This window comes from Salmo trutta, chromosome 14, assembly GCF_901001165.1.
Source record: "Salmo trutta chromosome 14, fSalTru1.1, whole genome shotgun sequence".
Lineage (NCBI taxonomy): Eukaryota > Metazoa > Chordata > Actinopteri > Salmoniformes > Salmonidae > Salmo > Salmo trutta.
The window spans coordinates 84,182,637-84,197,210 of NC_042970.1; the positions used below are offsets into that span (position 1 = coordinate 84,182,637).

Consider the following 14,574-nt stretch of genomic DNA (forward strand, 5'->3'; position numbering starts at 1 on the left):
TAATCTATACTCCCATATTTCCAAGTCCTATTCTTGAAGATCAAGGGGTATAACATTATTGGAATGACTGGAATTCTGATATGCTTTGGTTTTTAATGTAAAGATATAATTTAATCATATGTAGTGGAAAGCGATGGGTTAGAAGAAGCCTACATAACCACCACAAAGTAAAATTGAACATCCATATATGGTCAGCTATGTAAACATTAACATTGATTTATCCTGCAATAGATGTCGTTCAATTGGTAACAAACATTTTTGTCTTCTTCTAATGCCTCTTAAGGGGAAAGTAATCTAAAAGGAACAAAATGTAATCAGATTACGTTACTGAGTTTGGGCAATCCAAAAGTTACATTACTGATTACAATTTTGGACAGGTAACTAGTAACTGTAATGGATTACATTTAGAAAAGAACCTGCATTTCTCCAGCCTAATCCCTCAGCTGTTTACCAAAAAAAGTGACTGCTTTGTTGTGGTACCACTTTGGTGTTGTTGGAATCCCAGATTGCTCCTTTAATTAAAGTACAATATTTTTTATGGTTTGAAAAATCTGTTTGCTGAGTAATAAGTCCACAGTCACAAAGGAAGTGTATGTAGGCCTACATGTTTTTAATCAATGCTCAACATTTCACCATGAAAATCATATTTTATGCAACACAGGAAAATGATAAGTCTTGGTCTTCGTTTATTCAGCAACTTCTTTTCCCTGTAAGAAGAAAGATAGAATATAATGGATCAGTAATAATAATGAACATGATAAATATATGGATAGACTTGGATAGAATATAATGGATCAAGTCTTTAATGCTCAGTGCTCAGCTTGGATTTTAGATGTTGACGTACTAACTGAATTACTCTTATTAGATTGTTTAGCCCTTCCTGAAATGTTCTTCTTAGAGATCTTCAATACAGTTGAGTAAAAGGTCTGTATTGACCTCTGAGAAGACTGAATCATAGGTGATGTTTATGTGGTCATATCTGAACATGAGTCAGGTATAGGTTGAACAGCAGTTCTGTACCTTTCCAGAGTCACGGGCCTTGGCTCTGAGCTTGTTGACCTGAGTCTCAGCGATGTCAGCACGCTCCTCAGCCTCCTCCAGCTCATGCTGAACCTTCCTGAACATAGGAGGCACTCAGAAATTTGCATAATTCATTGTTGACTGACGTGCCGTAGTAACACTTACTTCAACAAAACTGTATGGATATTAAGTTTTGTATTGTCTACTAGGGATTTGTTTTATGTATGCTTTCAGAGTATTTGACTAAGTCTGTGACTCACCGCTTCCTCAGCCTGCCTCTTGTAGGCCTTCACTTTCATCTGCAGCTTATCTACCAGGTCCTGAAGTCTGCTAACGTTCTTCTTATCCTCCTCAGTCTGTGGGAGAAGATCAAATAATCAATGTCAGTATAGTTTTATACACAAACCTGTCTGTGTTAGTGTCAAGTGTGTAAAGAATGCACTTTCTCTTACCTGGTAAGTGAGCTCCTTGACTCTGCGCTCATACTTGCGGACTCCCTTGACAGCGTCTACACCTCTTCTCTGCTCTGCCTCCACCTCAGTCTCGAGCTCACGCACCTTTGTGAAAAAAATAAACGTAGGTATTTGTTGGAGGTGGGGAAATCAGACATAACAAATATTTGTAACACAGAGATATACAGTAGTCTTCTACCCAGCCAAGGAGGCACAACTTATCTGTTCCTATGTACTTTCACCATTTTAATTGAAGGGGTCTGTAATTATTTCTACATAAGTGGTTCCCAAAGTGGAATTTACATTTCAATTTTTATGAATATTTCTAGTAATAACAGATTAGACTACGAGTGATCTGTGGGAAATGTTTAGAGTGTACAATACAATGTAATATTATTAAACCACAATTTATGTTCTTAACCATAGATAAACAACATGGTTCTGAGAGACACCGTATTCCATCAATGATCCGTTTAAAAAGAAAATTGAATTTCTTCTTGTATTTGTAATATGACAATTTATTCATTTTGTTATGCAGTTAGAAGTGCATGGTGCAGTACCAGTATGGCCACTTGCCTTTTTTAATGTTGTGATGTTTCTTTTAGTATGTCGGTCTCGCGCCATGGCAGTTGAGAGAAGTTGGCAAAGTGAGTCAACAGCAAAACAGAAGCACTGACATAAATACATTTGTATGTCTTTTTTACAGTTAACAAGCTGCGGTTAGGAGCACTCTAAGCACTCTTTTATACAGGTAATCTCAGCTCGTTACCTGTATAAAAGACACCTGGGAGCCAGAAATCCTTTTGATTGAGAGGGGGTCAAATACTTATTTCCCTCATTAAAATGCAAATCAATTTATAACATTTTAGACATGCGTTTTTCTGGATTTTTTTGTTGTTATTCTGTCTCTCACTGTTCAAATTAACCTACCATTAAAATTATAGACTGATCCTTTCTTTATCAGTGGGCAAACGTACAAAATCAGCAGGGGATGAAATACTTTTTTCCCCCACTGTATGATTATATTCACACATTGATGTACCCTTAAAAATGGCGATACAGTCAGACTTTAAAGAAAATGTGGGTCTGAGTTGGAACTAATGCTTAATTAAATAGTTTGACTTGATGCTGGTCTTACCCTCAGGTGGGGGAGCAGGATACAGGGCTGCCAAAATTTTCACTCCTGACTTCCCGTACAGCTGACAAAACTGAGTCGTTCAGGGGGTCCTTGTTCTTCTCCAGCCAGCCAGTGATGTTGTAGTCCACAGTACCGGCGTAGTGCACCAGGGAGAAGTGGGCCTCTTGCTTGCCTTTGGCAGGCTTGGGCTTCTCAAACGACTTTGTTTTGCCAAGATGCTGGGAGTACAGCTTGTCCTTGAAGGTAGTGTCTGAAGACTTGGGGAACATGCACTCCTCTTCAAGGATAGAGAAGATGCCCAATGGCTTTATGAAAAGTAAGGTACAGTATATATATATAACATCACATCTTTAGTAAACATGCTATTATAGGATTATATTCGTTTAGGGGCACATAATAGGAAACTTTGAGTTCTCAACAGTCAGATGCATTGTACCACTGATAATAATGGTCCCTAAGAGCTTTGCTGTTGAGGTCCATTATACCTTCTCAATAAGCTCAATGCAGGCAGCCAAGTCCATGCCGAAGTCAATGAAGGCCCAGACGATTCCCTCCTTCTTGTACTCCTCTTGCTCCAGGACGAACATGTGGTTGAAAAACTGTTGCAGTTTCTCATTGGTGAAGTTGATGCACAGCTGCTCCATGCTGTTGTACTGTTGATGGAGTTTTAAAAGCGGTAATTTCATCATACAAGACTGTAATCCATCTCAATCACATCTAAGTGTCTTGTTCTGGTCTCATACTCACATCAAAGATCTCAAACCGGGCAATGTCAAGCACACCGATATAGAACTGCCTTGGATTCTTGGTGTCCAACATCTCGTTGATACGGATGACCATCCACAAGAACATCCTCTCATAGATGGACTTAGCCAGAGCACTGACTGAGTTATTAACCTGTAATGATAATACCTCAAATGAATACATGAGATATTGACCATGTCCAGTGATAAGGTGATACGAGCTTGGGAGAAAACATCACTATTCAATTAAAGCATCGCACTCGTCCCCAAAAATATTCCGGTGCTCAGAAAATGGTAGATGCTGTGTTTGCCGCCTTACCTGAGCCACAGTCTGTCCCTTGGTCACATACTCGTTGCCGACCTTCACTCTGGGGTAGCACATAGCCTTCAACATCTCAGCCGAGTTCAGGCCTAGTAGGTAGCCAATTTTATTAGCCACTGTTGAGAGAACGAACAACAACAGACTCAGGGACATAAGATTGCTTGTTTCTGATGTCACATTTTTTGGCCAACTTTTTTGTTCGTTATGTTTTGATTCACTCTCATCCATAATTTCAAATCATATCTGAAGGTAGTATTTTTTTCTCCAAAAATGATCTCCTGCCTGCCTGACTTTCATGTGGCACTGTCTGTGTTAGGTGTTTCATTTCTATGTTGGGGACTGGGAATGGGACTAATGCTTTACGTATTGTGTATCTATGAGTGGGACTCACCCTCTGTGCCGTCTGGCTCGGCCTGCTCCTCACGCTGCTTCTGCTTGAATTTCAAGTTTCCATGGTGCAATACAGCTCCTGTCAGCTTGTAGATGCCAACCTTCTCATCATTAGTGAAGCCCAGGATTGTAATGGCATCCTGGCGTTAAAGACGAAATACAACAGTCATGAACTGAAAGGTAGTTTGCTTACTCACAAAAGTAGTGTACTGGACCTTTAGTAGTGCTGTTTTAGCAGACCAATATAGCATCTGTAGTGCGGGCAAAAATATTTCTGCAGCACCCCCCCAAAAAAACATTAAAATGTGAAGTGCCTTGAGACACAGTGACAGAAGGCTATTAGAGTAAAAGTAAAACGAATCAAGAACATTCCCAGCTGCTACCAAGTTGGAATTGCACAGTACATTCAGTGTGTATGGTGGTCCTACCCATATCCATATATTGAGTTTGGTTAACCCTTTGTTTGACTCACATCTGTGGCATCCAGCTCTTCCTTGTCGTCGATGCTGGCCACAGTGATCTGACCCTGGCTGCACATGGGGAAGTCGTAGGGGTTGGTGGTGATGAGCGCCATTTCTGTGGACATCGAGAACAGCTTGCCAGTTAAATCTCTTAGAATTCTGCTGTCCTACCTTTACACTATCTCTCCCTCCTTTACTCAACAGATGGACTCAAGGATACATGTAGTATATAATAAATAGCATCAAAAGAGGAGACTGAGACTTGTGGACTAGTGCATTACTTGATAGATATTTCCCAGAGACCTTCCAAATGTCTAGATGCCTTGTTACCTTGGATGTAATCATTGTAATAGTATTATTAGTGTGTACTATGAATATTTTTTTAATATTCCATAGATGGGGGTGGGAATAATTTCCCATGAACCTCTACTTTTCCGTACCAACTATGTCAGGTTTGTGGCCTGTCATCATCTGGAAGAAGATGTGGTATCCTCTCTCATCGGGTAGCTGGAAGGACACTCTGGACTTCTCCAGCAGGTCTGAGAGAGAGAGAGAACATGAGATACATTTAATGATATAATCTCCACAAAATAATCCGTGTGAATTTAGGAAAGCATCGAGAAACAATCAAAACCAACTCACATGTCTCAATGTCAGCTATAGCCAGTTTGCCAGCTTGGAAGTGAATCTTGATGAATTTACCCTATAGAAATTGGTCAACAAATTAATTATTATATTTTGCTTTGATAGACCCCTTTAAATGTTACAGTTTTATGTACACCTATTGATATAACAATATGGAACTACTAAATTATATTTTTCCAATATCAGGTAACTTCCACAGTTTGCCCTTTATACTTACAAAGCGAGACGAGTTGTCATTCCTCACTGTCTTGGCATTACCGTAAGCCTCCAGCAGAGAGTTAGCTGCAATGATCTGATCCTCAAGAGACCCCTGTTTGAGACAAACACAAGTTGCTCAGAAACTGGAAAAGTAGTAAAGTTTGATTCACCGCTGGAAAAAAAAGTTGACACAACCAACCAAACTGAAATGTGTTAAAAAGGCAAACATAAGAACAACCAACCTGCATTTTGTTGGGGTCTACTTCCTTCTTCTTCTCTCCACTTGACACTGCAATTGTGGCGAAGTACTGGATGACACGCTTGGTGTTGACAGTCTTTCCTGCACCGGATTCTCCACTGGTTTATATGGCAGCGAAAGAGGGGTTTTAGTTACATGTTTGAGTGTCAGATTGGCTTTCACTAAGAAATAGCATTGAAAAATACACTATTGACCTGTTTTTAAGCATAAGTAAATCATTAACAATATTTCCACTCATCGTCTCATTATTCTGCAAAGCCTAATGTCCTCATCCTTTCATAATGTAATGACATTTTAGTAAACAACTTACGTAATCAGAATGGACTGGTTCTCCTTATCTGGAACCAAAAAAACATATTGCTTATCATACTCAAGCAACATTATCTAATTCATAGCATCATCGAGAATTTCAATTTGGAACATCTTCCATTCAATGGTAGTGAAATCAGATATTACCAGCAAACTGTTAGAAAACAGTAGATACCGCTCTGAAGTATATTTTAACTTCCGTTGATACATCCATCTATCCATTAACACTTATGGACTTTAAGATTCATATATACTTAAGGACATCCATCACATCCATCCATCCATCCATGACAGCTCGTACCAATCATCATGAACTGAAAGGCGTTGTCAGAGACGGAGAAGATATGGGGTGGAGCCTCCATCCTCTTCTTCCCTCTGTAGGCGTTGACAACCTCTGCGTCGTACACTGGGAGCCACTTGTAGGGGTTCACCGTGGCACAGAAGAGCCCAGAGTAGGTCTGGATGAAAGTGATTACATTCAATTAGGGGATTAGTAAAGTCAGATGTACTTTTACCTGGATTTATGTGAGGATGTGGGTGTACTTTGGTATACTGATGTGGGTCTACTATATTGATATGTTTTGGTTTCTACCATTTAATTATGTCTAGTACTGTATGTGCGTATTTATTATGTTCATGTATGTGTGTGTGTGTTTGTATGTGCAGGTTTCTTACATAGATCATCCATGCTGCATAACGCTCTTTGAGGTTATACAACACAGAGGCTTCATTCAGGTAGGTCATCATGGCCATGTCCTCAATCTTGTCGTAGATGTCTGCATCTTTGAACTCTTTTCCTTCCTGAAACAGTCAGAAACCTAGATTACACGCAGATCAAACTGGACATGACAGAATGCTTTTTGCTCATTAAATACAAGTTGAATCATTTAAAAAATGCATATCCACATTTAATCCAACTACTTAGTTATCACCCACTGACACACAACTGGTGGTTCTTGACTAGTCAACATTCTATGTCATTTTTAATTAGCAGCAATAACAATGATGTGTTTGAAGGTTATATAATGTCTGCAAAAAACAATGAAATGCTTCTTTATATATTTTCTGTTAGTGATTTCTTATTGCCTATAGACATTGTTTGGATCATTTCAATGATTTTTCAAGAAATTGAGTAATTCCACAAACTTAAACTTGAATATCAGATCAGGCTTACCTCCTTAGTGCCGTCAGGTTTCGTGACTGTTACAGTACACTTCCCATCGGCCCTGGCAGTGACCAGACCCTTAAGGTAGAGCTCCACCTTGTCTGCCACATAGCAGGCGTTCTTTGAATCAAAGGGCATGGCTTGTGCCTCCATCCTCTCCCTCTCAGACTTACGGAGGTATATGGCAGCTTTGCCGTAGATTTCCATCTCTGCGTCCGTACTCATGGTGACGGATAACTAGGAAAGAGATGAAACAAGATACATGATTGACTCTGTGGTGCTTCCTCCCCAGTCAACAAAGTTAGGTGAGCGGTATCTCTCACTGAATATTCTCATCACTTTTTATGTGAAGACTGAAACCATGTCTCACCTTCTTTTCCCCTCCTACAGATGAATGTGTACTTCTTGGAAGACCCTGTGAAACATTAGGGTGTTTTGAAAAAGGTACAGGTCTAAAGCTTTATCATTTAGCCCCCGAAGGGCTAGAAAACATTTAACTGAATCATTACAGTCATATCCAAATCAATTACAGGTGCAACTGGTAACTTTCATTTTCCTAGTGGCAACTCACTTTACTACACGTTCTGTCAAGAATTCAAATAAATACCCCTAAAAACCCAGTTACATTCTAGACCACCTCATCAATTTACAAACAATTGCAGGAACAACACTTTTTACCATAAAAGGATGTTACAGAAGTAAAACAAATGTTGAAGGAGACATGCAAATCTTAGAGACATGCAGAGGTCAATTGAAACAGTGCAGTTAGCTGCTGCCTCAGATGCCGAGTGCAAAGATGAGACAAATGTAAAAATCTAAGGAGGTGGAGAGAGTCTTACCACAGAGGAAGAAGGTATCTGACTTATGGATGATGTGGCCTCAGCCTCCTTATATCTGGTTGGAAGTGCTAACCAAGCAACAGTTAATTATGGACCACTCTGGGGAAGGACATGAATTGTAGGAGAGACCTCCCCCCCAGACCTGTGTTTCTGTCTCTCACTAGCACCTCCCACTTCCAGGAGCACCACACTCCCATTACATTACTTTTTAATGTCATATTTGTCTCTGAATTGAATAGTCAGTTTTAGGATAGTCAGTTTTACGAGGGTATGTTTGGCAGCATGAGTGAAGGATGCTTTGTTGCAAAATAGAAAGCCAATTCTAGATTTAACTTTGGATTGGAGATGATTGATGTGAGTCTGGAAGGAGAGTTTACAGTCTAACCAGACACCTAGGTATTTGTAGTTGTCCACAAATTCTAAGTTAGAACTGTCCAGAGAAGTGATGCTGGACAGGCGGGCAGGTGCAGGCAGCGATCGGTTGAAGAGCATGCATTTAGTTTTACTTGTGTTTAGGAGCAGTTGGAGACCACAGAAGGAGAGTTGAATGGCATTGAAGCTCGTCTGGAGGGTTGTTAACACAGTGTCCAAAGAAGGGCCAGAAGTATACAGAATGGTGTCGTCTGTGTAGAGGTGGATCAGAGTTGGCCCAAGAATTGAACCCTGTGGTACCCCCATAGAGACTGCCAGAGGTCCGGACAGCAGGCCCTCCGATTTGACACACTGAACTCTGTCAGAGAAGTAGTTGGTGAACCAGGCGACGCAATCGTTTGAGAAACCAAGGCTACTGAGTCTGCCTATGAGGATGTGGTGATTAACAGAGTCAAAAGCTTTGGCCAGGTCAATGAATACGGCAGCACAGTATTGTTTCTTATCGATGGCGGTTACAATGTCGTTTAGGACCTTGAGTGTGACTGAGGTGCACCCATGACCAGCTCTGAAACCAGATTGCATAGCGGAGAGGGTGCGGTGGGATTCGAAATGGTTGGTAATCTGTTTGTTGACTTGGCTTTCGAAGACCTTAGAAAGGCAGGGTAGGATGGATATAGGTCTGTAGCAATTTGGGTCAAGAGTGTCACCTCCTTTGAAGAGGGGGATGACAGCAGCTGCTTTCCAATCTATGGGAATCTCAGACGACACGAAAGAGAGATTGAACAGGCTAGTAATAGGGGTTGCAATAATTTCGGCAGATAATTTTAGAAAGAAAGGGTCCAGATTGTCAAGCCCAGCTGATTTGTAGGGGTCCAGATTTTGCAGCTCTTTCAAAACATCAGCTGAATGGATTTGGGAGAAGGAGAAATGGGGGAGGCTTGGGCGAGTAGCTGTGGGGGGTGCAGTGCTGTTGAATGCAGTAGGGGTAGTTAAGTGGAAAGCATGGCCAGCCGTAGAAAAATGCTTATTGAAATTCTCAATTATAGTGGGCTTATCGGTGGTGACAGAGTTTCCTATCCTCAGTGCAGTGGGAAGTTGGGAGGAGGTGTTCTTATTCTCCATGGACTTTACAATGTCCCAGAACTTTTTAGAGTTTGAGTTGCAGGAAGCAAATTTCTGTTTGAAAAAGCTAGCCTTGGTGTTTCTAACTGCCTGTGTGTATTGGTTTCTAACTTCCCTGAAAAGTTGCATATCGCGGGGGCAGTTCGATGCTAATGCAGAACGCCACAGGATATTTTTGTGTTGGTTAAGGGCAGTCAGGTCTGGGGAGAACCAAGGGCTATATCTGTTCCTGGTTCTAAATTTCTTGAAAGGGGCATGCTTATTTAAGATGGTGAGGAAGGCATTTAAAAAAAATAACCAGGCATCCTCTACTGACGGGATGAGGTCAGTATCCTTCCAGGATACCAGGGCCAGGTCGATTAGAAAGGCTTGCTCGTTGAAATGTTTCAGGGAGCGTTTGACAGTGATGAGTGGAGGTCGTTTGACCGCTGACCCATTACAGGTGCAGGCAATGAGGCAGTGATCGCTGAGATCTTGGTTGAAAACAGCAGAGGTGTATTTAGAGGGCACGTTGGTTAGGATGATATCTATGAGGGTGCCAGTGTTTGCGGCTTTGGGGTTGTACCTGGTGGGTTCATTAATAATTTGTGTGAGATTGAGGGCATCAAGCTTGGATTGAAGGATGGCTGGGGTGTTAAGCATGTCCCAGTTTAAGTCACCTAGTAGCACGAGCTCTGAAGATAGATGGGGGGCAATCAGTTCACATATGGTGTCCAGAGCACAGCTAGGGGCCGAGGGGGGTCTATAGCAGGCGGCAACGGTGAGAGACTTGTTTTTGGAGAGGTCGATTTTTAAAAGTAGAAGTTCAAATTGTTTGGGTACAGACCTGGATAGCAGGACAGAACTCTGCAGGCTATCTCTGCTGTAGATTGCAACACCGCCACCTTTGGTCGTTCTATCTTGTCTGAAAACGTTGTAGTTAGGGATGAAGATTTCAGAGTTTTTGGTGGACTTCCTAAGCCGAGATTCAGACACAGCTTGGACATCCGGGTTTGGCAGAGTGTGCTAAAGCAGTGAATAAAACAAACTTATGGAGGAGGCTTCTAATGTTAACATGCATGAAACCAAGGTTATTACGGTTACAGAAGTCATCAAAAGAGAGCGCCTGGGGAGTAGGAGTGGAGCCAGGCACTGCAGGGCCTGGATTCACCTCTACATCCCCAGAGGAGCAGAGAAGAATAAGTATGAGGGTACGGCTAAAAGCTATAAGAATTGGTCGTCTGTGACGTCCAGAATAGAGAGAAAAAGGAGCAGGTTTCTGGGGCCGATAAAATAGCTTCAAGGTATAATGTACAGACAAAGGTATGGTGGGATGTGAGTGCAGAGGAGGTAAACCTAGGCATTTAGTGATTATGAGAGAGATATTGTCTCTAGAAACATCATTGAAACCAGATGTCATAGCATGTGAGGGTGGAGGAACTGAGAGGTTGGATAAGGTATAATGAGCAGGGCTAGAGGCTCTACAGTGAAATAAGCCAATAAACACTAACCAGAACAGCAATGGACATTGCATATTGACATTAAGGAGAGGCATGCTTAGCCGAGTGATCAAAGGGTCCAGTGAGATTCAGACAGCTAGCCGGGCCATAGGTAGCAAGCTGGTGGAAGATGGAGGGAGGTCTGTTTTTAGCCACCTCGTGCGTTTCCGTCTGTGGGTTAGTGGGGTTCCGTGTGGGAGGGGGGACCTGTCCAAGTTGGCAAAATAGTTAGTTATAGTGGCCCAAGAAAAGTGTCCGATAGACCTATTCAGATCGCAGCCGATAAGACAGCTAACGATTAGCCGGCCGCAGATGTCGCGACGGAGGGGCCAGTTGGATAACTCCCTCGGGCAGATAACGTCGGTGGTCCAGTCGTGAAGACCCGATGGGGCTCCGCATCGGCAGTAAAAAGGGTCAGGATAGGTGATTGTAGCCCAGGAGACACTTCAGCTGGCTAGCTCAGGAAAAGCCCACGAGTGGCTGACGGAACTCTTCAGCTGGCTAGCTCCGTAATAATGTGTGTTAATTCCGTGACCGACGTTGCCAATAGTCACTCAGGTAGCAGCTAGTTAGCTGTAAGATCCAGGTGTAAATGTCCAGAGCCTGCGGTAGAAATCGGGGAGAGGAGAGAGAATAGGTCCGGTATGCTCTGGTCTGAGTCGCGCTGTACAAAAACTGGCGATAGCTTTTCGAGCTAATGGATAGCTGAGGACAGCTAACCGTGGCTAGCTGAACTCCAACGTTAGCCAGTGAAAATGGCTAACCTCTGGCTAGCTTCTGTTGTGGAATTCAGATGAGGTAAATAATACTTTCTTTTTTAAATTGGTGAGGCTTGTTGCAGGAAAGTGCTTTGAGGTTGAGTTTTTAGAAGAAAAAGATAAGTGAAGAAAAATATGTAAATATATATATACACACGGGACACGACAAGAGGAGGGTAGAGGACGTCTGAACTGCTACGCCATCGTGGATGGAAAGATAATGGGAAGGGGTTTGCTACAGCAACATAAAGCTACAAATTTAGGAGACTACCAGGATTAACATCAGGAGCAATAGCATTTAGCATAAACCGAGGGCATGAATATAAAGATTGTATTATATTTTTTAAACTAAGCAAGTCAATTAAGAACAAATTCATATTTACAGTGACGGCTTACTACCTTGTTCAGGGGCAGAACGACAGATTTTTACCTTGTCAGCTCAGGGATTCGATCCACAAACCTTTCGGTTATTGGCCCAATGCTCTAATCACTAGGCTACCTGCCGCCCCAAAAGGATTAACATAGGAGCAATAGCATTTAGCATAAACTGAGGGTATTAATATAAGGATTAACATAGGGCAAGTTAAAGGCAGCATTATATATAGGATTTACTGCTACAATATCTACAAAGGCACTTATTTTCTCATGTCACACACAAAGGAAGGACGGAAGGAATCAGGCCGCCCCATGGCATCATCAAGCAATAACTATAACCCATGTAGAAGTATACTGCTTATATGGGAAATGAAAGGGTTGAAAAAAAGCAGAGGAGAGGGGATTATGGAGAGGGAACAGGTGTGGAGGGAAGGGGCGAGGCCTAGGGGCATTAGGCAAAATTGTCCTGTAGGAGAGGCATGACCCTTCACAACAAGTTGATTTAGCCAAAGTCTATTATATTGACAAGATATATGAGTGACCACTCTAATAATGGAAATATGTGTCCTCAAAGATGGAAGGCAGGGGAGGCAAGATCAGGTGGGGCCCTTTTATCCAATGAGAGAGCAGATACACCTGTGAACAGCAGGCCATAGAGCTAGGTAGAGGACTCATATTAGTATCTGTGCCATTATAGTATCTGTGAGAGCATCTCCATTTTAAACTAGTCAGTTGTATTCTTCATTGTTGACTACTTTAAAATGGTGGAAGCCCTCAATGGCAATGTCCATGGGTTGTATCCATGATTCGTCCTCTATCTATCTCTATGACAACAGGCACAACTCCGATATAAAGAAGGTTTTAAAAAGTTGCCAAAATGTGTGGATTCGCAACAACCTAACCATTACGAAACTTCTATTCCATCAAATAAGCCTCATGTAGCATATTAGCAATTCCAGTTTTTGTTGACCAAATTCAACACTCTCTCATTGACCTCCATACAAAAATTCCTCACTTCGTGGCTTATTTTCGTGGACAGCTTTTGGGCAGAGTAAACCTCTCACTTTGCCTCTTCTTGTCTGATTTAGCTGAACCTGCTGTGGTGCTGGGCTGGAATAAAAGCCTGCACACCATGTGGATGGGCTGTCCAGAACAGGAGTTGAAGGCCCCTGATATACTATTATTAACTGCCAGATGTCATTAAGCAGTTGAGTAAACTGTCATTATAAAACTGTTATTGTACATATTTGATACCTTTTATCAGGGTCTTAGGAGGATTGAATAGTAACTCTTGATCCAATACATTTTAAGGGTGCTTTAAACTACTCAGTCTGTGCTCGCAAAGTAGTTTTATCACCACAGACAGGAGTTTGCCTGAGACACCCCAGAGACTTGGCTCACATCAGCATTTTTTTTACGATTCAATCCATTCAAATGTCACAGCCAGTAAAAATCTAAATCTGGATATGAAATGTCACATGCTGTGGCAAGGATCCACAAAACAACCAAGCTTGGCTCGGATAATTCAGATCTTATTTTCCAGGTCACATATCTCGCTGTAAATCTATTACGGTGGTGGTCAATGTGAGGACCTCAAGGTCGACGAATAAGGTCAAAATAATGTGCTGGCCTGTATCGGATCTCTCTGTGTTCCACATTATAGGTATGAGGTCTTCACCTTTCAACATGCAGTGTGAAGTCAATGGAGGACTAAATGTAATATTAATCTAATACATTTACAAGGAGAAACATTTGGATCAAATGAGGAGCTGTTGTGTTTTTCAGCAAGCTGTACAGATCTTTTGACAAACATATTAAATGGCATAAACAGCAGAGTTGCAAAACGTAGTTAAAAATGTCACCCCCTGTCAGTGACCTTCTCATGGCCAATGGCCATGTTCCGAAACCGGGAGTCAGAAATACATTTTGGGATTGCTTTATGACCCTGCGTCATAGAGATGGTATCAAACCACGTCTGCTGAGGTGTTCTTGAAACTCCAATTTGATCCCATACAGTCAAAGGCAGAGTTACAAGAAGCGTACCAAAGCAACAGGGCCTCGTTTCCCAGAGCTTTCGTAGTGTTAAGATCATCGTTAGAACCATGTTACGATGTATCTTTAGTAGGCGATTTGGTGACCTCATGGTGAAATCGCTGAGCGGTTACCTTCCTCTCCGGCAACTGAGTTAGGAAGGCCTTCTGTATCTTTGTAGAGACTGGGTGTATTGATACACCATCCAAAGTGTCATTAATAACTTCACCAAGCTCAAAGTGATATTCAATGTCTGCTTTTTTTTACCCATCTACCAATAGCTGCCATTCTTTGCGAGGCTTTGGAAAACCTCCCTGCTCTTTGTGGTTGAAATTCACTGCTCGACATACTGTAGGGACCTTACAGGTATTGGCAGGTGTGGGATACAGAGATGAGGTAGTCATTCAAAATGCATGTTAAACACTATTATAGCACACAAAATGAGTTATGTGACTTGCACATTTTCACTCCTGAACTTATTTAGGTTTTCCATACTT

At 41.8% G+C, this 14,574-nt stretch overlaps 1 protein-coding gene and 1 long non-coding RNA gene across 2 annotated transcripts; both read right to left on the minus strand.

Moving 5' to 3' along the window:
* Positions 1–585: 585 nt before the first annotated feature.
* LOC115147711 (uncharacterized) lies at positions 586–1,144 on the minus strand. Its single transcript, XR_003866460.1, has 2 exons — positions 1,021–1,144; positions 586–707 (listed from the first exon to the last, which is right to left on the minus strand). It is a non-coding gene; the product is annotated as an uncharacterized LOC115147711 (long non-coding RNA).
* A 1,468-nt stretch (positions 1,145–2,612) lies between these two features.
* LOC115147918 (myosin heavy chain, fast skeletal muscle-like) lies at positions 2,613–7,339 on the minus strand. The gene is made up of 14 exons (XM_029690168.1): positions 7,112–7,339; positions 6,613–6,738; positions 6,239–6,395; positions 5,939–5,966; positions 5,612–5,726; positions 5,389–5,481; positions 5,169–5,229; positions 4,967–5,065; positions 4,538–4,641; positions 4,067–4,205; positions 3,673–3,791; positions 3,358–3,507; positions 3,096–3,263; positions 2,613–2,915 (listed from the first exon to the last, which is right to left on the minus strand). Exons 1-14 carry the CDS (start codon positions 7,325–7,327, stop codon positions 2,613–2,615), a joined length of 1,878 nt encoding a protein of 625 aa, XP_029546028.1. The 5' UTR covers positions 7,328–7,339.
* Between the last annotated feature and the right edge of the window lie 7,235 nt (positions 7,340–14,574).